Source organism: Ranitomeya imitator, chromosome 2 (assembly GCF_032444005.1).
Source record: "Ranitomeya imitator isolate aRanImi1 chromosome 2, aRanImi1.pri, whole genome shotgun sequence".
Taxonomy (NCBI): Eukaryota; Metazoa; Chordata; class Amphibia; order Anura; family Dendrobatidae; genus Ranitomeya; species Ranitomeya imitator.
The window spans coordinates 58,421,606-58,445,762 of record NC_091283.1 but is presented as its reverse complement, the minus strand read 5'-3'; the positions used below and the strand labels follow the sequence as shown (position 1 = coordinate 58,445,762).

The 24,157-nt window shown below is 43.7% G+C and overlaps 2 protein-coding genes across 3 annotated transcripts in view; both read right to left on the bottom strand.

Annotated features, from left to right (window-relative positions):
- LOC138661864 (leucine-rich repeat and fibronectin type III domain-containing protein 1-like protein) overlaps positions 1-24,157 on the bottom strand; it is a 760,179-nt gene that overhangs the window by 722,948 nt on the left and 13,074 nt on the right. The gene's annotated exons all lie outside the window — the stretch shown is intronic.
- LOC138667182 (uncharacterized) lies at positions 932-2,380 on the bottom strand. The gene is made up of 2 exons (XM_069755478.1): positions 1,912-2,380; positions 932-1,805 (listed from the first exon to the last, which is right to left on the bottom strand). The coding sequence occupies exons 1-2, from the start codon at positions 2,262-2,264 to the stop codon at positions 941-943; spliced, it is 1,218 nt and encodes a 405-aa protein (XP_069611579.1). The 5' UTR covers positions 2,265-2,380; the 3' UTR covers positions 932-940.

Sequence of the window (24,157 nt, the reverse complement as noted above, 5' to 3'; positions counted from 1 at the left end):
CCACTGCCGCAACATCTAAACCACCTTTGTGGTCAGGACGGCAGCGCCAGAGAGGTCAGGAAAGGAGCTATGCGCCTGACTTTTTGCAGCTGAATGCATCCTTTCACAGTGCCATCAAGCTTTTGAGTGAGCAAACGTCTGCTGGGTACAATATGCTTAACAAAAGCATAGTTGAACTCAGCAGTCGTCTTGATAGGATGCAATCAGATGCAAATCAGTCACCAAGGCACTGTTTTTTTCAGTCGGTCCTCAGGCACATGGAAAATCTAACTCCTGACCTGCAGATGCATGTGATGCAAGGCTGCCACACTGCTCTAGCGCAGGCGATGTCCCATGCCCCTCCACCTACCCTTCATGTGTCAACACCTTTCCCCTCTCAATCCACCGTCTATCCTCCCGTCCGTCCTCCTCCTGTCCGTCCTCCTCCCGTCCATTCTACTCCTTCGTCATTTGTTCCTTCCCCCCTTAGTCTTTCCCAGTTTTTACCGTCCCCCTTCCATTCTTCCCCTTTAACTTCTCCGTTCCCAATCCCACCAACACCTTCATACCTCCCACACACCACATCTGCACCTCAACTCTCTACACAACCTCATGTTTTCACCACCCATTCTACTTCTGTTCCTCCCCGTGATGTCCTGTCCCCCACTCTCGAAGTGGTCCGCCCTGTCAGCCCCTCCGCTACTATCTCCACCCCAAACTATGAGAATCTGTAAATAAATAAACAGTTTTTTGGTTTAAAAACAATTTTATTGTCTTTCTTTTTTTTTTTGTAAAGTTTTTAAATCACCAAGGTTATGGCAATAGTAACAATAACAGTGTTTAAAGGGTACCGTTGCAAAACATACAATGCTGCATTAAAGTACAAAGATTTTGTAAGCAAACAAAAAATGGTATTTTTACAAGTGTAAAAAGAAAAAATTTTTTACACCATTTCATACTGTCAGTCAACTGATCCTGCAGGAGACATGAAGTAGTCTGCAAAACTGTCCCGCATTCTGGAGACTGCTACTGGACTGCGAAAAGTGGGGTTTTGGTAATCCCGTAAGGTGCTTTCAGAAACATTATCCTCCAGGGAAACTTGTTCTTTTGATAAAACAAAATTGTGCAGGACAACGCACGCTTTGACCACATCATCGACAGTTTCAGTCTGCAGTTTAATTGCAGTTAGCAGGACTCTCCATTTGGCAGTTAAGATGCCAAAAGCACATTCCACTACTCTTCGTGCTCTGGTTAAGCGGTAATTGTAAATTTTTTTCCTCTGGGTCAGTCCACTACTTCCAAAGGGTTTCAGCAAGTGTGGGGAAAGCTGGAAGGCATCATCTCCAACACAAACAAATGGTAATGGTGGACTAGTGGTTCCAGGGAGAGGTCTAGGGGGCGGAAAATCAAATGTCTCTCCATATAAACGGCGCCCCATTGGTGAATTTTTAAAGATTTGTGAATCATTTGCGCGTCCATATGCACCGATATCAACAGCGATGAACTTGCATTGTGCATCGGCTATGGCCATCAACACAATAGAGAAGTACTTCTTATAGTTATAAAACTGTGATCCAGAGCCTGAAGGTTTGACGATCCGTATGTGCTTTCCATCAACTGCTCCAACACAATTTGGAAACTGGCAAATTTGATGAAAATTTTGGGCGATCTCCAGCCACCTCTCCTGTGATGGCTCTGGGATGTATTCCACTTGTAGGCACTCCCACAATGCCCGGCAGGTATCTCTGATGATCCCCGAGATGGTGGATATCCCAAGTCGATACTGAAAATGGAGGGATGAGAACGACTCTCCAGTTGCAAGGAATCTGTTAACAAAACGAAAAGACAATAATTAATAAAAAAATTCAAAAAACAACATTACAGTTATAAGTCTGATGAATGAGAATCATTTAAAAAAAAAATTTTACTTACCGAATAGTCACCATGAGACGCTCTGCTGGTGATATTGAGAATCGCATCTGGGTGTCTCGTCTACGTATACAGTCTTCCACATAGCCCAATAAAAACTCGAAATTTTCAGCTCTCATCCTCACATAATTGAAGAACTTTTGAGGGTTTTCCCTTAGTTCCATGTAAAGCGTGGAATAAACACCACGGGTCATACGTTGTGCTGTGATGGGATGGATCCACAGCCTTCTCTTCCGCCGCTGCCGTAGGATGCGCAGTCTTTGTTCCTCCCTCTCTCGAACGCTGACTGCCAACTGATTTGCCTCAAAAGTAAAATCCGCATAGATCTTTGCAATGTTCGCCAGGACTCCTTCCATTTCTGCCACTTTCTCTACAACCTTTCAAAGATGTGGTGTAAATACACGCTATATATAGTTTTGCAGTAGTATCCAGTAGCCAATCACATTGAAATCCTCCCCTTTTAAAAAAGGGATCCGTCAAAAAACGGTTACAACGGATGTAAAAACGGTCGCAACGGTTCTAACGGATCCGTTTTTTAAACGGATCGGGGCAGCTGATCCGTCAAAAAAACGGATCCGTTAGAACCGTTTTTCCACCAAATTTGACGGATCCGTCGATCCGCCACGATGTTGGACCTAACTGATGCCACACAACTGAAGTGTGAAAGAACTTTAACCTAGACAGAGACACTCACCATTCTTAGGCCCCTTTTACACATCACTTTTTTACCGTCAGTCACAATCTGTTGGCTTGACGGATCCGTCGCAGATTGTGAAAAACTGATGCAACGGATCCGTTTATTTTCACTGGATACGACTAGCGGATTTGGCTAATTGGATCCCCCAAAAAATCAGAGCAGGCTCAGTTTAAAAAAACGGAATCCGTCACCGGATTCCATTATTTGATGGATCCAGCGCCCATAGGCTTCCACTCTAGCAAATGACGTCGCTGTCCGTTTTTTCGACGTACACAAAAAGTTACTTTGTCTGTTATCTAAGGCCCGCCGGACAAACAATTTTCAAAGGATCAAGCGAACGATGGATGAAACGTGATGCCATTCATCGCAATCCGTCATTAAATACAAGTATATGAGAAAAAAAAAATACCAAAAACAGTGTGCATAATCTATACTGAGACACTCCCCCGTTCTTAGATGGATCAGCCCAGGGCAAGAAGAGTGGCACAGACTACCATAGGACAGTGCACATGGAAAGTGCTGTCACCTTGTACATGCAGAAGAAACTGGGAATCGTAGGAATAGTTGAAGAAAGATTAAACAGTAGGGCTATGCATTATGCATATTGTCATGGATGTGTCAGAGGCTGCAGACCATTGCACTGCATCTGTCTGCAGAGGGTCTCAGCAGTTTGCTTTGCAGACTTCTGCCTGGTCCTTCTGAAGCTAGGACCCAGTGACCACCTCCCCGGCTCTAATAATCACACCAAGATCTGGGTGTTTATAAGTTCCAAATTGCTGTTGGGAGTTGCAGGTGATAGTTTCAATTTGCACTTCCCTGTTGAGGCTTGGAGCTGCAGCATTCAGCTAGCGTCTTCTTTGGAGTTTGGGAGGCTGTTGATGTTTCTCCCTGAGTCTACTCAAGCTAAGTGTTCCCTTGTTTTGTGTATTCTAGCTGTCTTTAGCAGTAGTGGGGATTGACTAGCGCACATCCTGTCCTTTCAGCTGCAGGGTTTATCACCAGGGTCAGTCAGGGATTAGGTATCCTGCCCGGCGATAGGTGTGGAACCTATATAGGGATGATAGGGCAGGCAGGGGAACGTTAGATCTGTCTAGGTGTCTCCACTCCCCCTTCTCCAGTGTTTGGTTCCCTTTTACCTTATTCCTTCGTGTTCAACTTAGCCTTTCCAAAACTGTGCGTTATATATGTATTGTGAAATTAGTTTTGTGAGGTCTAGCTGTGCTTTAATGAAAGTAAGTCCCCCACAAAGCCATGGGGCCCTATTAGGTGTATACAGCACTACTGCTGATTGCAAAATCTGTTTTTACATAACACTAGAAGTAAACTTGCTATGATACACAACCCAAATCATTTAATGACAAATTCTACTACTTGCTATATCTGTATCTTGGCTCCCCCCTTCTTTCTGGCTTTATCTCTCATTTCCTTTGCTTTCTTGGCTTCTCTCTATGCCCTTATCTGCATCCATTTCCCCATGTTGATATGGCTGTCCTATACATTTACAAAAAGCAAATTGGCGTTTAATGCAAATGTCATTCTAGAGCCCAGAGAACGCTGAGCAGATGATTAGATATGCAAAACGAATTAAGAGCGAAGCGGTCATTTATACACACTGATTTATATTCCACGCGGCCCGCCTTATCTTCCCGAGAAGAGAGATTCTCGGCTTTTTCTTAACTGTGTCATACCTTGTTAGCGCCTGAATACTAACGAGGGTTTTGTGCATAATTCATTCTATGTTTGCTGTTATTGTCCCCTGAATTGCTCTATAAATTCTTAAAGATATCATTAGGACACACTTCCTAATAGATTTTAGACGTTTGCTATGAGGTTTGAGAAGTGGAAAGTGAATTACGAAACGTCTGTCTTAAAGGTAACGATGGCTTACCGGTCAGCCCTGTTCACTTGCAACACTGGGGCCCTGGTATGAATCTAGCCAGGGACAACATCTGTAGGGAATTTGTATATTCTACTTGTGCATCTCTACAAATCTGGAAAAGACCTCAGAAAAGGGTTAAGAATTACCATCTCTTTAAATTAGCTCCTAATGACTGTGAAATTAGAAATAAGACTGTATGACCTTGAGCAGTATGTTCATTTCTTTTTTTCTTAGATTTTAAGAATGCTTTGGGAAAAGTAGAATGATTTAAACTTTTTATTTATTTTTAATTTGTCCTTTTTTTGTGCACTGCCAGAGGAATGTTACTTTGCTCTGTATTGTGAAATTACTGCCACAGACTATTCTTCATACGCGTACAGACATGGCAGATTTGGTGGCCTCAGTGGACAAATGGCCTCCACAACAATGCAATTTTCACCTCATTTCCATCTTCTTGAATGCTGACTGTCGCAAGCAGTTAAACTCGTAGTTGGTAGAGCCTCTCCATGGAGCAGGCTCCGCTCTTGAGCCTGCTCGATACATGTTTCATATGCAGAGGCTGTCGGCACCAGCACTTGTGTGGGTTTGCTGGTATCTGGCACTGATTATGGTAACAGTGACCAATCCTGCCAATTTCTTCTTAGTGTTTATCATAGGTATTAACTCATCCTTGACATTTTTGGCAAAAATCTTGGTTCTTTTTTTTTTTTTAAATGAATAAGTAGTACTCACCTGACTGATTCCCACCATTCCCGTTTTGAGGCTTCTAGATCCCCTGATCTTCTCTACTTTCTGCTGCAGTGATGACATCACTGTCACAGGGACAGGTGACCACTGAAGTGGCTCACTGCTCTAGCCATTGATTGGCTGCAGTGGTCACATATCCTTGTGATGCCATCTCTGTAGCAAAAAGGGACTGTTGGGGAACCTCCTGTTGTAGAGACTGTTGGGGAACCTTTCCGAACAAATTGGTAATGTGAATACTGCTTCTTTTTGGATTCATTTCTATTGCAGAGATGACATCACCATGAGAGGGACATGTGACCTCCTTGACCACTGATTGGATGCATTAGTCACATGTCTTTGTGATGTGACATCATCTCTGTAGCAAAAAGTAGAGACTGGCGGGAACCATCTTAACAAATTGGTAAGGTGAATATTGCTTCCTTTTTTTTAAGGAAGGAAGGGACACTGACCTTACCGATCTGTTCAGATGGTTCACCACCAGTCAGTACTTTTTGCCACAGAGATGATGTCACCATAAGAAGGACATGTGACTACTGTAATGGATCACTGCTATGCCCATTGATTGGCTGACGTGGTCACATGTCCCTGTCAAGGTGACATTATTTTCGTTAGCAGAAAGTAGAGACTGACAAGGAATAATCTTAACAGATCAGTAAGGGGAGTATTGCTTCCTTTGGTTTTTAAAGAAAAGGAAGCAGTTCTCACCTTACCGATCTGCTCATAGTGTTAGACGCCAGTCTATACTTTCTGCTACCGAAATGATGTCACCGTGACAGGGTCATGCGACCATTTCAGCCAATCAATGGCCATACAGTGATCCACATGTCCCTGTGATGACATCATCTCAGTTAGTAGAAAGTAGAGACTGGCAGTGAAGAATCTGAACAGATCTGTAATATGAGTACTGCTTCTTTTTTTATAATAAATCTAAGACAATCTCTTTAAGATTATTGGATTACATGCAGCAAAAAGTTGACAATGATACCAAAGTCAACCGCTAGATCTGCGTAGAAGATGGTAAGAGCCTTGTACTATGCTTTACCCTTTAGGTTATGACGGGGTGCAATCACAGCATTATTGGATGGCTAGTCTCATTGGATTTACATAATTTAGTCTTTCGCAGGCGTGGGAAGGAGATTGTAATGGGTATAGTGTGCATGCATCACTATCAGATTTCCCGGTTTTATTGAATCGTCCTATGATCTCTACTGGTCTCGGTATAATAATTACACAACAAGCTCAAGAGCGCAGTAAGGGCGAGATTCAGAGAAACAGAGAACACATTGTCATGTAAACCTATGAATATTTTATGCTACCCAGCTATGGTTTATGCCAGGGAACCTCCATGGTGTCATATAAAGAGGTGAGTATGAATAAGTGAGCTGCAGAGACTCGTTGGAGAATTTATATATTCAGATCATTTCCTACTTCTACGATATGGAGATCATGTTGTTAGATTGTCACTAAAGGCCCTTTAATTCAGGGTGAGATCAAGTGACATGTACATATATCCATCTGTGCTTGCTACAGGTATGGCCTTGACGTAGCTTATAAGCACAGGTGGACCATTTGGGAATTAGGGCAGCGTCTCATGACCCATGGTTAGAGGGGCTCACGGTCTCTTTTTTTAAGGTTTTCTTAAGTTTTTTTTTAGGGGCTAATTAAATGTAAGTCATAAACGTTTGCAAAATTAAAATTTTGTACTCAAATCGAGCGTATTGTGATTTTCAGTGGTTGATAAGAAGCCCAACACGATGCCATTTAACTGAGCTCTGTCCCCAGATTTCACACTAGAAACTTCATATGTTAAATAGAGCTCTTCAACCCGATGTTTACCCTGGTTACCGGCATCGTTGGTCGCTGGAGAGCTTTCTGTGTGACAGCTCTCCAGCGACCAAACAGCGACGCTGCAGCAATACCGACAACGATGCCGATCGCTGCAGCGTCGCTGTTTGGTCGCTGGAGAGCTGTCACACAGACAGCTCTCCAGCGACCAACGATGCCGGTAACCAGGGTAAACATCGGGTAACTAAGCGCAGGGCCGTGCTTAGTAACCCGATGTTTACCCTGGTTACCAGCGTAAAAGTAAAAAAAAAAAAAACACTACATACTTACCTTCCCCTGTCTGTCCCCGGCGCTGTGCTTTCCTGCACTGACTGTTATGGCTGGCAATCAGGCAACACAGCGTGCAGTAATCAGCGCACATACAGAGATCTGGCAAAAACCCAAAACAATAGGACGAGCTCTGAGACGTGGAATCTCTGTAGACTGCAGTACCTGAACTGTCCTCACACAACTGGAAGCAGCAGTGGATTGCGCCTATCACTACCTATGCAACTCGGCACTGCCTGAGGAGCTGACTAGCCTGAAGATAGAAATACAAGCCTGACTTACCTCAGAGAAATACCCCAAAGGAATAGGCAGCCCCCACATATAATGACTGTTAGCAAGATGAAAAGACAAACGTAGGAATGAAATAGATTCAGCAAAGTGAGGCCCGATATTCTAGACAGAGCGAGGATAGCAAAGAGAACTATGCAGTCTACAAAAAACCCTAAAACGAAAACCACGCAAAGGGGCAAAAAAGACCCACCGTGCCGAACTAACAGCACGGCGGTGCACCCCTTTGCTTCTCAGAGCTTCCAGCAAAAGATAATAACAAGCTGGACAGAAAAAACAGAAAACAAACTAGAAGCACTTATCTAGCAGAGCAGCAGGCCCAAGGAAAGATGCAGTAGCTCAGATCCAACACTGGAACATTGACAAGGAGCAAGGAAGACAGACTCAGGTGGAGCTAAATAGCAAGGCAGCCAACGAGCTCACCAAAACACCTGAGGGAGGACGCCCAGAGACTGCAATACCACTTGTGACCACAGAATTCACAACAGTACCCCCCCCTTGAGGAGGGGTCACCGAACCCTCACCAGAACCCCCAGGCCGACCAGGATGAGCCACATGAAAGGCACGAACAAGATCTGGGGCATGGACATCAGAGGCAAAAACCCAGGAATTATCTTCCTGAGCATAACCCTTCCATTTGACCAGATACTGGAGTTTCCGTCTAGAGACACGAGAATCCAAAATCTTCTCCACAATATACTCCAATTCCCCCTCCACCAAAACAGGGGCAGGAGGCTCCACAGATGGAACCATAGGTGCCACGTATCTCCTCAACAACGACCTATGGAATACATTATGTATGGAAAAGGAGTCTGGGAGGGTCAGACGAAAAGACACCGGATTGAGAATCTCAGAAATCCTATACGGACCAATAAAACGAGGTTTAAATTTAGGAGAGGAAACCTTCATAGGAATATGACGAGAAGATAACCAAACCAGATCCCCAACACGAAGTCGGGGTCCCACACGGCGTCTGCGATTAGCGAAAAGCTGAGCCTTCTCCTGGGACAAGGTCAAATTGTCCACTACCTGAGTCCAGATCTGCTGCAACCTGTCCACCACATAATCCACACCAGGACAGTCCGAAGACTCAACCTGTCCTGAAGAGAAACGAGGATGGAACCCAGAATTGCAGAAAAATGGAGAGACCAAGGTAGCCGAGCTGGCCCGATTATTAAGGGCGAACTCAGCCAACGGCAAAAATGACACCCAATCATCCTGGTCAGCGGAAACAAAACATCTCAGATATGTTTCCAAGGTCTGATTGGTTCGTTCGGTCTGGCCATTAGTCTGAGGATGGAAGGCCGAGGAAAAAGATAGGTCAATGCCCATCCTACCACAAAAGGCTCGCCAGAACCTTGAGACAAACTGGGAACCTCTGTCAGAAACAATATTCTCAGGAATGCCATGTAAACGAACCACATGCTGGAAGAACAAAGGCACCAAATCAGAGGAGGAAGGCAATTTAACCAAGGGCACCAGATGGACCATTTTAGAAAAGCGATCACAGACCACCCAAATGACAGACATCTTTTGAGAAACGGGAAGGTCAGAAATGAAATCCATCGAAATATGTGTCCAAGGCCTCTTCGGGACCGGCAAGGGCAAAAGCAACCCACTGGCACGTGAACAGCAGGGCTTAGCCCTAGCACAAATTCCACAGGACTGCACAAAAGCACGCACATCCCGCGACAGAGACGGCCACCAAAAGGATCTAGCAACCAACTCCCTGGTACCAAAGATTCCTGGATGACCGGCCAGCACCGAACAATGAAGTTCAGAGATAACTTTACTAGTCCACCTATCAGGGACGAACAGTTTCTCGGCCGGACAACGATCAGGTTTATTAGCCTGAAATTTCTGCAACACTCTCCGCAAATCAGGGGAGATGGCAGACACAATGACTCCTTCCTTGAGGATACTCGCCGGCTCAGATAACCCCGGAGAGTCGGGCACAAAACTCCTAGACAGAGCATCCGCCTTCACATTTTTAGAGCCCGGAAGGTATGAAATCACAAAATCAAAACGAGCAAAAAATAACGACCAACGGGCCTGTCTAGGATTCAAGCGCTTGGCAGACTCAAGATAAGTAAGGTTCTTATGATCAGTCAAAACCACCACGCGATGCTTAGCACCCTCAAGCCAATGACGCCACTCCTCGAATGCCCACTTCATGGCCAGCAACTCTCGGTTGCCCACATCATAATTACGCTCAGCAGCAGAAAATTTCCTGGAAAAGAAAGCACATGGTTTGAACACTGAGCAACCAGAACCTCTCTGTGACAAAACCGCCCCTGCACCAATCTCAGAAGCATCAACCTCGACCTGGAACGGAAGAGAAACATCAGGTTGACACAACACAGGGGCACAGCAAAAACGACGCTTCAACTCCTGAAAAGCTTCCACGGCAGCAGAAGACCAATTAACCAAATCAGCACCCTTCTTGGTCAAATCGGTCAATGGTCTGGCAATGCTAGAAAAATTACAGATGAAGCGACGATAAAAATTAGCAAAGCCCAGGAATTTCTGCAAACTTTTTAGAGATGTCGGCTGAGTCCAATCCTGGATGGCCTGAACCTTAACCGGATCCATCTCGATAGTAGAAGGGGAAAAGATGAACCCCAAAAATGAAACTTTCTGCACACCGAAGAGACACTTTGATCCCTTCACAAACAAGGAATTAGCACGCAGTACCTGGAAAACCATTCTGACTTGCTTTACATGAGACTCCCAATCATCTGAGAAGATCAAAATGTCATCCAAGTAAACAATCAAGAATTTATCCAGATACTCACGGAAAATGTCATGCATAAAAGACTGAAAAACAGATGGAGCATTGGCAAGTCCGAACGGCATCACCAGATACTCAAAATGACCCTCGGGCGTATTAAATGCCGTTTTCCATTCATCTCCCTGCCTGATTCTCACCAGATTATACGCACCACGAAGATCAATCTTAGTAAACCAACTAGCCCCCTTAATCCGAGCAAACAAGTCAGAAATCAATGGCAAGGGATACTGAAACTTAACAGTGATCTTATTAAGAAGGCGGTAATCAATACACGGTCTTAGCGAACCATCCTTCTTGGCTACAAAAAAGAACCCTGCTCCCAATGGTGATGACGATGGGCGAATATGTCCCTTCTCCAGGGACTCCTTCACATAACTGCGCATAGCGGTGTGTTCAGGTACGGACAAATTAAATAAACGACCCTTAGGGAATTTACTACCAGGAATCAAATCGATAGCACAATCACAATTCCTATGCGGAGGAAGGGCATCAGACTTGGACTCTTCAAATACATCCTGAAAGTCCGACAAGAACTCTGGGATGTCAGAAGGAATGGATGACGAAATAGACAAAAATGGAACATCACCATGTACTCCCTGACAACCCCAGCTGGTTACCGACATAGAGTTCCAATCCAATACTGGATTATGGGTTTGTAGCCATGGCAACCCCAACACGACCACATCATGCAAATTATGCAGTACCAAAAAGCGAATAACTTCCTGATGTGCAGGAGCCATGCACATGGTCAGCTGGGCCCAGTACTGAGGCTTATTCTTGGCCAGAGGTGTAGCATCAATTCCTCTCAACGGAATAGGACACCGCAAAGGCTCCAAGAAAAATCCACAACGTTTAGCATAATCCAAATCCATCAGATTCAGGGCAGCGCCTGAATCCACAAACGCCATGACAGAATATGATGACAAAGAGCACATTAAGGTAATGGACAAAAGGAATTTGGACTGTACAGTACCAATAACGGCAGAGCTATCGAACCGCCTAGTGCGTTTAGGACAATTAGAAATAGCATGAGTAGAATCACCACAATAGAAACACAGTCTGTTCAGACGTCTGTGTTCGTGCCGTTCTACTTTAGTCATAGTCCTGTTGCACTGCATAGGCTCAGGCTTACTCTCAGACAATACCGCCAGATGGTGCACAGATTTACGCTCGCGCAAGCGACGACCGATCTGAATGGCCAAGGACATAGACTCATTCAAACCAGCAGGCATAGGAAATCCCACCATTACATCCTTAAGAGCTTCAGAGAGACCCTTTCTGAACAAAGCCGCTAGTGCAGATTCATTCCACAGAGTGAGTACTGACCATTTTCTAAATTTCTGACAATATAGTTCTACATCATCCTGACCCTGGCATAAAGCCAGCAGATTTTTCTCAGCTTGATCCACTGAATTAGGCTCATCGTAAAGCAATCCCAGCGCCTGGAAAAATGCATCAATATTACTCAATGCAGAATCTCCTGGTGCAAGAGAAAACGCCCAGTCCTGTGGGTCGCCGCGCAAAAAAGAAATAATAATCAAAACCTGTTGAATAGGATTACCAGAAGAATGAGGTTTCAAGGCCAAAAATAGCTTACAATTATTTCTGAAGCTCAGGAACTTAGTTCTGTCACCAAAAAACAAATCAGGAATCGGAATTCTTGGTTCTAGCATCGATTTCTGATCAATAGTATCTTGAATCTTTTGTACATTTACAACGAGATTATCCATTGAGGAGCACAGAGCCTGAATATCCATGTCCACAGCTGTGTCCTGAAGCACTCTAATGTCTAGGGGAAAAAAAAGACTGAAGACAGAGCTAAGAAAAAAAAATGATGTCAGGATTTCTTTTTTCCCTCTATTGGAAATCATTGAATTGGCTCCTTGTACTGTTATGGCTGGCAATCAGGCAACACAGCGTGCAGTAATCAGCGCACATACAGAGATCTGGCAAAAACCCAAAACAATAGGACGAGCTCTGAGACGTGGAATCTCTGTAGACTGCAGTACCTGAACTGTCCTCACACAACTGGAAGCAGCAGTGGATTGCGCCTATCACTACCTATGCAACTCGGCACTGCCTGAGGAGCTGACTAGCCTGAAGATAGAAATACAAGCCTAACTTACCTCAGAGAAATACCCCAAAGGAATAGGCAGCCCCCACATATAATGACTGTTAGCAAGATGAAAAGACAAACGTAGGAATGAAATAGATTCAGCAAAGTGAGGCCCGATATTCTAGACAGAGCGAGGATAGCAAAGAGAACTATGCAGTCTACAAAAAACCCTAAAACGAAAACCACGCAAAGGGGCAAAAAAGACCCACCGTGCCGAACTAACAGCACGGCGGTGCACCCCTTTGCTTCTCAGAGCTTCCAGCAAAAGATAATAACAAGCTGGACAGAAAAAACAGAAAACAAACTAGAAGCACTTATCTAGCAGAGCAGCAGGCCCAAGGAAAGATGCAGTAGCTCAGATCCAACACTGGAACATTGACAAGGAGCAAGGAAGACAGACTCAGGTGGAGCTAAATAGCAAGGCAGCCAACGAGCTCACCAAAACACCTGAGGGAGGACGCCCAGAGACTGCAATACCACTTGTGACCACAGAATTCACAACAACTGACTGTGAGCACAGCGGCCGGAAAGCAGAGCGGTGACATCACCGCTGTGCTTTCCGGCTGGCTGGCGCTCACAGCCAGAGCAGAGAAGCACAGCGCCGGGGACAGACAGCGGAAGGTAAGTATGTAGTGTTTGTTTTTTTACTTTTACGCTGGTAACCAGGGTAAACATCGGGTTACTAAGCGCGGCCCTGCGCTTAGTAACCCGATGTTTACCCTGGTTACCAGCGAAGACATTGCTGAATCGGCGTCACACACACCGATTCAGCGATGTCTGCAGGGAGTCCAGCGACCAAATAAAGTTCTGGACTTTCTGCAGCGACCAACGACATCACAGCAGGATCCTGATCGCTGCTGCGTGTCAAACTGAACGATATCGCTAGCCAGGACGCTGCAACGTCACGGATCGCTAGCGATATCGTTCAGTGTGACGGTACCTTTACTGGGAAAATCCAGGTCAGAATGACTGTATAATCATTTATGAAGTGTTAAGCATATCTGTGATCACATAGCTTGATTGACAGCTCCTCAGTGTCCCTCCTTGCCGCTGCTGCTGAGTTCACTGCTTAAAGGGAACCTGTCACCTGAATTTGGCGGGACAGGTTTCCAGTCATATGGGCAGAGTTTTCAGGTGTTTGATTCACCCTTTCCTTACCCGCTGGCTGCATGCTGGCCGCAATATTGGATTGAAGTTCATTCTCTGTCCTCCGTAGTACATGCCTGCGCAATCTTGCCTTGACAGGTTCCCTTTAAAGGAAGCATGTCATGACATTACAGAAAAAAAAAGAAAATGATCTGGAAAGTGGTCTAATCCAGAAAGTGCTCCGGTTAGTTAGCATCCATCTTGATTAAAGCCTCACCCTTAACTGGTGTGTCTAGTATCCTATTTCATTTCTGCTTTTGGCAGTGAAATCTCACACATGCGCCTCACATTCATGGTCCAGTGCATGCGCAGTACCCTCCCGAATATAGGCAGGGGCCTCCTCAAGATACTGTGCATGTTAGTGATTATCCTTAGGCCTCATTCAGACATCCGGTTTTCACGCACTTGAACCTGTTATAGTCTACGGGGACTTTCACATATCTCTGATTATTAAAGGACCGAGCGTCCCGTGCAAAATCACGGAGACGTCCAATTTTCCATCATAATGTTTTATCGCTAAACAGTACAGAAAATTATCTTGGCACATCGGCCAGAAATGACGATAATAGTCAGGCTGTTATGCGCTATGTCTTCATGCACTGACAGGCCCAAGTGCCAGGTAAACCCTCTATATTCTACAGTTACGGTTTTCCAAAAAAATGTATCCGTCTTCCTGAAAATTCTCCTTGTTTCCCTAAAGATGGCTTCTTTCCCATACAATATTTATCAAGCCTTCCGAAGTAAAGAAACCTTATACATTATTACTGATCGTGGCGGGCACAGGAATCCAGATGCCAGTCGGCTCAGATTTCCACCGAATGTGATTACCTGAAAGATTATTTTCTGCAGATTTATTATAATAAGCATTGATAATAAAGACGGTGCCATTTTTCCATATCCCTTTTGGGTGAAAACTCCACATTTTTCTATGTTAGGTGAACAACATATTAAAGACCAGTCCGTTCTCCTGACATGTTTGTTTTACTATTATGACAAATTTCTACTCAATTTGTATTCTGCTTAAAAAAAAAATTTGATCAATTTTTCTTTGAACGCTACATTATAACATCCCTCTGGAAATGTATAAATGAATATACAAGTCTTCTCATAGATCAAGATGGAAGGGGTAATGTTAACCACCTATCTTTGATCCAGTACCTGGCACTGCATCCTCCCCCGACCGCCATCTCTCTGGCTGCAGCTAATACTGAGCAGTGTGAGATCTCAGCAGTGGCAGGGAGGAGGTACACTGAGGATCTGTCAATCAGGCGAGGCTGGCGTAGATTAAGTTAAACTTTTATAAAGAATTATACAGCCATTGAGACATGGATTGTCACAGTGAGTACACCAGCATCATCAGGTCTAAGATTTTGTTTTTTTTTTAAATGTATCATGCAGTTTGTATTCTGAAAAATGGCGAAAGATCCATTTTAATGGTCATAGTCCCTTAGGAACACGGATTACTTATGTTGTGGGCTGCTGCAAATAGGACGGTGTGGGAAGGATCCTGCTACGACATTTGTCATACAATCAAACACAGAAGAATAAGGTGGAGGGGGACATGGCTGACCTCGTGAGATATAGAGAACACATCTTTATCTATTTCTCAGTTTATAATATGAAAGAAAACAGGATCAAAAATAATTGAGAAATTAAAGGGGTTTTCCAGTTTTGGAAAGCTTCCCTTCCCAAGCTCCGGTTTGTTCTTAAAAAAAAAAAAATGTGTTTACTCACCCTCCCCAGGTCTAGCTCTTAGTTTCCGCTGCTGCTCCTGGTGTCCATTATTGTCTGACATAACAATGACTGAGCCAGTGACTGAGCTCTGTGCGTCTGCCCAAGTTGGCGGCACAAACCGGTCAGAGCCGATGAGGTCACCAATTGGCTGCAGGGCTTTCGACAAAATGTCAGCACCACAGTCAACAAGGGTATGTGTATATGATGTTTTTTTTCAGACAGCTTCAGCCTGAAAAGTGCTAAAAAACATCGAAAAGAGTGAATACAACGCACAGCAAAGTAAAAACGACTTGCTGTGCACATGTTCTTTCTTTTGTAACTTCTTTACGCTGCTAAAAGAATTGGTGGTTTTGTTCTTCTGGCGGCTTCGACTTGAAAGCCACCCCTATATTACATATGGAATAAAAAGAAATTAAAACCTACTAGCAAAAAAGAAGTCAGAAAAAATGATTCACACAATCAGTATTTTACCTCAGTATTGTAAGCCAAAACCAGGAGTGAATGATAAATGCAGAAGTGGTGCATATGTTTCTATTAGGCCACGATCACACGTTCCGTATTTGGTCAGTATTTTACCTCAGTATTTGTAAGCCAAAACCAGGAGTGAATGATAAATGCAGAAGTTATTTGTAAGCCAAAACCAGGAGTGGGTGATAAATGCAGAAGAGGTGACATGTTTCTATTAGGCCACGATCACACGTTCCGTATTTGGTCAGTATTTTACCTTAGTATTTGTAAGCCAAAACCAGAAGTGGCATAATCAGAGGAAAAGTATAATAGAAACACGTCACCACGTCTGTATTTATCACCCACTCCTGGTTTTGGCTTACAAATACTGAGGTAAAATACTGACCAAATACTGAACGTGTGAACGTGGCCTAACAGACACTGTGACTAATGCCAGAGATTTAGCGCTGGACCCAGGGAGGGTGAGTAGGGAAGAGTTTGTTTTTCTTATAAAACCAACTGCGGCCTGCAGTCAGGAGTTTTCCAAAAGAGGGTAAGTGCTGGGATATTAATTTTTTTTTGTGCCTTTTACATATGTCATTTTTCGTAAAAAATGGTCATACAATCCGGCAATTACGATTCTTTATGGAAATTATTCTGAAAGGAAAACTACAGGCCCGGTGTTCTGAACCATATAGGTTGGATTAGATAAAGGAACCTTTCATCTCGAGAGAAGAAGATCAAGTGAGAAGGAGTGAAAAACAGAAACAGAATCCATGGAAGTTGTGACTTATGCTGAGACTATTAGAGAAAATGTCCACCCACATAATATTTCTATGTGGACACAATCGGCATCTATTTATATATTCCAGGTCAGGCCTATCTTCACGGTGGAATGATTCACTGGCCACAAAGGCTTTGAAAAGACGGAGAATAAGACAACGTTCATCATCCCAGCACAATATGCACAGTTTCCACTTCATTTACTGCACATTTTTGCAACGTTTAAGTTACTAAAGCCATTTAATACATGATACGCAACACAAAACTGTAGGGGATTGTGAACGCGGTGCCAATTATAGGGGAAAATGTCAGAAGGGTAGTCACTGTCAGGCTGTGAGACCTAGAAGCTGAAGGTGAAACATGTTGGACGAGATGAAAAAATACAGCTTTTTTTTAAAATAGGGGCAAGCCGCAATACCAAATACAGCCCATGGGCAACAGTGGCGCTGTTTGTCAGAAAGTGTCCACCCAAGCCTCTGACAGAAAACTAGAGGCCACATACAAATCAGATACCTGTCGGTCGATATTAAGTGACTTTAGTCTGTGTATGGGGGCCTTAAGACTTGATGGATGGAAAAGCAAGAGGAGTCGAAATCATGATTATCACAATGATGGTGGTCAGCATGGGCCCCCATCATAAGTTTTTCTCAATGGCTCCATGATTACTTGTCATACCCCTGGAGCAGTAGGAGCTGCAGAAATGTAATTGTACAATTAAGGGACAATAAGCCAAATTTCTAATCTGGAATAGAATAAGTTGCATTTTTTCCCATCATTTTGAAGGCCCACGGAAAAAAGACATTCTGGACTCCTGGAAGAGTTGCCAAACATCTTGAAAATGGCTTCTCCCTTGGGGAAAGCATGAAAGAGGCTCGAAGTATAACTTAAGTACCGTCCCGAGTCCCGTCCCCTATGATTTTCCTTCAGTTGCCAGGGGGTGCTGCACCTTTGTTGAAAATGACATTGACCCTACATGAAGGGTTGAAGGGTGAAGGCCAGAGCAACCCCTCGGTTCTGGTAAACGTGGTGGAAGCTCTATTAACAGCGGTCAGTGTTCCAAGACCAGTGGGACTATGACACCGAGGGGATGTGCTTAAAAAATGGGACCTGGATACATAGGTTGCCTTCAAGTTGGCTCATTTGATTTATTTTTCCTGTGAGTGGCTTTTTGCGCCTTTTGTTGGTGCTCCAGTGATTATCTATAATCTGTGGGAGTTTTCACTTTCAGAAGAGCGCCACCACAGGTAAAATAAAGCATTACACATGATCTTTGAAACTAATAGACTGTCCATTTAAATGCATGACTAGGTTTAGTCCTCCAGAATGTGAGACACTATGTGTAGCTACTTGCCACCTTGGCTAGTATACATAGGTCCCAAAAAAGGGACCTTCTTCTACTTCTATATTTTCTAATAATTAATGGAATTTGGATTTTCTAAATTATACAAGTCTTTTAAAGGGATGTTATCATCATCATCATCATCATCATCATCATCAATCTTTCCATTTCCCAGTCTCCCAAACTCCCGCTTGCTTGGGAGAGCTATGAGCTCCTGATTGATTGACAGTTCAGACCAGCGGCATCGTTGACCGCAGCATCGGAGATGTGCAGGGGAACTGAAACTGGCCAGATCAGGCTAGCTTCAGAGCAGCACTTCCAAGCTCTATAAGGAAAAGCTTGTCAGTGCTGTGAACCTTACCTAGGAGACCGGCCACCGCTGATAGATAGCAATGGTGGCTGGTAAACTAGATAAAGATCAGTAAACAATAAAATAGAAATCCTTCCGTTTTTGCACATGGAGAGGATTTTTATAAAATGGCAAATCGCAATGTTGCTTGCTTTTACAAGCATTTTACCATTTATTATGTTGGGAAAACCCCTTTGAGCCTGAAGGAAATGTGTTCCATAAAGATGGATTGAAAGTACAAAGTCAATTAGATCTTCAGTAACACTGAACACTACCCCACAGCCATTCTTCGCAGGGTCGCAGAAGCTTTCTCTGTTCTGTCCAAGAAGAAGGAACAGTGGTGACACAGGACTGTCTGGAGTCTTCAATGACAACTGAAAGTTGATGAGTTGCGGAGAAAGAAGAGCTCATAGGCACTACATTACAAAAAAGAATCACACAAGCCCTGTGTACTCAGCAAATACTGAACCTTAGGTGTGACCTAATTATTATGTGCAGTGCAAACATATCCAAGGTCAATAAATATCTGTTTAATTGCAGTAGTTTTTACATTCAGGAGTAAGAAAATACCAAAAGGAGATCAAGTGCAGTTGGAAAATCGTGGTTCTTCATTGTAAGGGTAATCAGAGATTACTGCGGGAAATTATTCTCAAAGAACATGTCTTAAAACCAGGTTCACATCGCCTTTCTACCGCATTGGTGGCTGTGTCTGGTTCTCGTCTGAAGCCCTTAAAAATGGGATTTAGGCGTTTCCACAAATAGGGCCCTTGACTTTAGTGAAGAAGACAGAGTCCCTTTGTGCTCTATCTCACTTCATTTCCAGCCATATCCAGCTTTTTCAGGTGGGTAAGAAAACATATAAGACTACACATTTGTGATTACCTGAAAAACTGCTGAAAATGAGGTCAGACAGTGCACAAGGGAGGCCCCATTGCCAGAATCCTGTTTTTCAGGGCTTCAATCGGAGGCCATTGATGTGTGGCTAAAAAGTGATGCGAAGCCAACCGTAGTCGTCCGCTAACACTGGTGATAATTTTGACATTTTGGACAAATTTCCAGGGAAATTAGATACCCCATTTATGTTGGAAAATTGCATTAAAAAATTGTTATAATGTATATTATAACTGTCTCCAAGATTCCTTTTATGATTTCTTTTTGCGTATTTTAAAAAGATAGATTTTCGATAAAAGTAAAAAATAAAATGAAAAATTAGAAGAAAAATACCACGGCACTGCTAATACATCTCATTCTACAAAGATTGGAAAAAAATGAGGGGAGCCACTGCAACACTTTTTTTTCAGTTGACTTTAATGACTTAAAATTGAAAGAAATAATGGTAAACTTTTGGCATGCCCCCCCCCCCTATATATAACAGTTATTAAGATATATCTATATACGGTATATTCCACCAAAAATAAACATTAATTAACACTCCTGAAGAACAGAGATGAGAACAACCCTTTAAGGTGCCCATAAATCTTCATTATTTGTCGACCTAATGCTCATTCGTTAATTAGCTATACTTCCGACTCGATACACCTACTTGCTCAGCAGAGTATGCATGTGCTCTTGACGTGGAGAGGAAAAAAAGGCACTGACAGATCGGTTATACCACACTTACGTGCTCATTCGGGTCATGTGCTCTTAATAGGGAGAGGAAAGTGATCGACCACCAGATGGGGTCTATCCCACCAACGCACTCGGCTGGGTATACATGTGCTGTTAACAGAGAGAGAAAAATAAGCCACTGCCAGATGGGGTCTATCACCCCAACACACTCGGCTGGGTATACATGTGCTGTTAACAGGGAGAGAAAAGTAAGCCACTACTAGATGGGGGTCTACTGCACCTACGCCCTCGACCATGTTTGCATGTGCTATTGATGTGGAGTGGGAAGTAAGCCACTTCCAGACAGGGGTCTACCGCACTTAAGAGCTCAGGTGGGTATGCATGTACCGTTAACAGAGTGAGGAAAGTAAGCCACTGCCAGATGGGGGCCTACTGCACCTATGCTCTTGGCCGGGTATACATTTGCTCTTGATGGGGAGACTAAAGTAAGTCAGTGCCAGATTGGATCAACCATGAAAAAAATATGATTATGAAAGGCAAAATACCTAACCGATCCACTTCCATTAGATGGTTGGCCTGTCTGGCCAGAATTGGTGGCTACGGTTTACTTTATTCTTATATTTTTGGGCATGTTTAAACCTCTATCTAGCAGTATTATTTTTGCATCTGTATGGTATCCTAAAGCCAAGCTGACTTTCCCGATGTCAGACAATGCTATCTAACTTTAGTTTTTGGAGGCGAGTCGGGATCTTGTATCGTTTGACACCTGATTTTGGATTGTCCCCTAGCATCTCATTCAGGGTACAAATCTCCATTGTGCTATAAAGAAAACTTTTAGGATACAGCATCTAGTAAATTATGTTTCTGTGAGGACAAAGCCTTTGCTGACCAATTGCACAACCGGTCTCCGTGCCCCACGGTGATCTATTAACCATAATTGTGCCATCTCCAGAAGCTGTTCGGTAAATAACTTCTTGCACTTCAAACCCCCTCGTGACTTCATCCGAGTCTGACACCTTTCTGCATCCCCTGAGCGCAGGCATAGAGAAATTCATATATATGTGTTTGTCGATAGAGATATATCTAAGTGAAAGCGTTTATGGCGAGGCATCACCATCTATCGTGAAAATCCCTGCTCCTGTCTGGAGCCCCGAGTGACGGATGCCCCTTCACGGCATTATAAATGGAGAGGCCATATTCTGAACGCCGAAAGCACAGCAACAAGACAAAATTCGCTCGTAATGTTGTTGCACCGACTGAATAAATTTATAGTAAAAGCAATAGATGGAAAGCATAATGTGTATTTGTATATGTATAGACGTGATTGACTAAGCACCACGACTGCCAGTGTTGGAGTGTATATAGATCTGACTACAGTGTTTACGTAAAGCCGGATATTTCATATTTATGGGAAGGAAATAAGGGGGAGAGACATATTAGTGTCGTTGTTGGCTGCCGTTATGTGAGGGGGTGGAAGGTGCTACTATGACTTACGACTAGGTGTCTATGACTAGGTGCTGTTATTAGGGGTTGTTAGCACCACCACCACCACCACATGTGAGCAATGTATGACCCTCCCAGGAGTCTCTGTTGAATTAGTCATCAGGGACTGATCACAGAAAGGGTTTAGTCTCTTCAGTCTCATATGACAGTCCTTCTCCATTTCCAGAAGCAGAAACATAATGTAAAACTATTTGGCCCCACTGTATGCTCTGTAACAGGGACCCCCAAAGTATCACGTGTCATTTATGGTTCCTGTCTTCTAGTATGGAGCAGTAAAGAGCTATTCCCATCTGGGATATTCATGGCATATTCAGAGGAATCGCTTCTATCTGGAAAATGGGCTCCTAAATATCACACGTGGAACGCGCTCTATTCATTCACTTCTATGGGAGTTCCAAAAACTATAAAAAAGAGGACAGGGAAAAAGGGAAGGGATTATTAAGCTCACCAAATGTAGGCATGAAGCCTCCATCACGGTATGCGGTGCACAGACTTTATCCTGGCAGCTGGGCAGTAGACAATAGGAAAAAAACTGTGGGTGATGGGGAAGGGTAGGGGCCTAAGGAAAAATAAGGACAATGTCAACGCATTTCAAGCAGATGGCTCCTAGTCTTGTCCGCGGTCTGCTCGAAACGCGTTGACATTGTCCTTATTTTTCCCTACCTTCCCTCCCCATCACCCCTCTTATTTTATCTCTCACCATGATTTTTCTGTTTTAAAAATTATTATTTATAGTCATGTTTTAAGCTTATTATGCAAGGCAGATGCTGGAACCCACTTTTTTTTCTAGTTCCAAAAACTGTAGAGCAAGAATGACTGGATTTCCCTTGCAAATGAAAAGCAAGAACGCTAATTGTCAACTCATGGCAGTTTCAAGAATGGTGTGGGATCGACGTCTATTGGGCATGTATGGCATATACTGAGCATATGCTACAAAATGTCCTAAATGGGAAAACCCTTCTAACATTATTGGCCACCTCATTTACAACCACAATCTTTGAACTTCCAGCAATTACACTCCATGGAGAAGGAAATCTGTGCCTCCATACAGTAGTTACCAGCAATTTCCATATGAATATCTAATTTTTTCTACTGTGGTATATTTGCCGAGGTTTGAGCCTACCTGTCAATGGACATCGGACGCTCCTTATTCTAGCCTATGTGCACAAAGATTTCTAAAGAGTCTTTTACTGCTTTCTCTGGAATTCTATTGGAAAACCACCTTAACTGTTCATATGTTCAGTCTCTTGCATTTTTTTCTTCCACTTCAGGCTTTGTGAAACCCCCGAGGTGAAAAAATAAAGTGCATGTTGCATCTTTGAATCATCTCCTGATGGAAAACGTTCCAAGCTTTGTCCAATCAAATGGTTTTGAAAAAAAAAAAATCTCTTTAAAACTACTTCAGAAAGTTGAAAAAGTATCTAAAAACTTCCCAAGGAGGGAGCTTTTTCTACAGCAGTTTCCACTACAAGGCTATGTGCACACAGAGGAGTTTTAGAAGCAGAAACAAAGCGGAAACTCTCCAAATCCTCTTACAAATTTCAAAACTGCTGTCTGCACGCAGAGTCTTTTCGCTGAGTTTTTTAGAGCAGAAAATGAGAGGAAACTCAAAGATTTTGAGGAGTTTTGAGATTTGGACAATAATTTGAAGTTTCCACTTAGTGGCTATGTGCACTCGACATCTTTTACTCCACCTGAGTTTTCTTTGAAAAAACAGCTTCAGGAAAAAGCCGGTGGCTTTTTTCCTCAAATGGCTTCCCTTGCAGGTATGAGGTCATTTTATATGGCCACCGACAGTTTTTTTCTAATATTTTCCACTAAACAGAGTGGGTGTTTTCAAAATGAAGCTGCTCGAAGAATGAACATATTACTTCTTATAAGTTATAACTGCTCCAGGGTCTCAGAAATCTGAAGGGGTTAAAGAAGTGACACAAGCCAGAACTTGTGCACAGCAACTTTGTTTTGACATTGCTGTGCATTATCTCCATTTTTTTTGCAGTGGTTTTACGATGCTATTCTAGGTGTATTCCTTGCAGAATATGCCTGAAAAAGACATGGTGTGGTGTGAGGCAGTGAGGGTAAGGATCATATGCGAGGGTCTATATGTGTCCCCCAGGATGCAGACGGAGTCCTATTAAACCGGTGTCTTGTGTTCACAGCAGGATGCCTGTGAGTCACAAGGCAAAATAAAAGAAAGTATGGATTGGGTCCAAGTAGTGACTCAATCAGATTTTTAGGAAAACCCGTTAAGTCCATTTTTTTTAGAGCTATTTGCAGGTTTGGTTGTGGGGCGAAGCCCTCTCTCCACTCTGGGTTTTGGAAGTGGCTCTATGGCCATGATTCCATTTAAATCTGTCAGTTTTGCTTTGGAGGTGTCAGTGTTGGAGTTTGCAAACTGCAGAGCAGGTGGCTCTGTGCAACCCAGGTCTGTGTGGAGCGAACATGGAGCCAGGGAACTCAAGGCGGCTGACACACCCAGAAGGCATGGTGGTGCCATTGTCCACGGCACCAGATTGAGTTCTGGACTGTGTTTAAGGAAACCCGGCTGCGATCCGGAGCATGGGCAGATATACCGCCAGTTCAACCGGTGCAGCTGCACCAGGGTCGGAGTCTCTGGGGGGCCCCTGCAGGAAGGCTATTAATGAGGGCAATCTAGCCAGTTTATCCGGTCCGAGGCTCCGGGGGGCCCCTGGCAAGATTGCCCTCATGTGCGGCGGGCAGGGAGCAATCCCTGCAGCTCCGCTTCTTG

What these genes read in the sequence shown, in the direction of transcription:
- LOC138667182 (XM_069755478.1), bottom strand. Translation starts at nt 2,264, where the DNA reads ATGGAAGGAGTCCTGGCGAACATTGCAAAGATCTATGCGGATTTTACT. An exon ending in CGTCTCATGGTGACTATTCG is followed by an intron (nt 1,806 to 1,911) that starts GTAAGTAAAATT and finishes TTTTGTTAACAG; the next exon opens with ATTCCTTGCAACTGGAGAGT.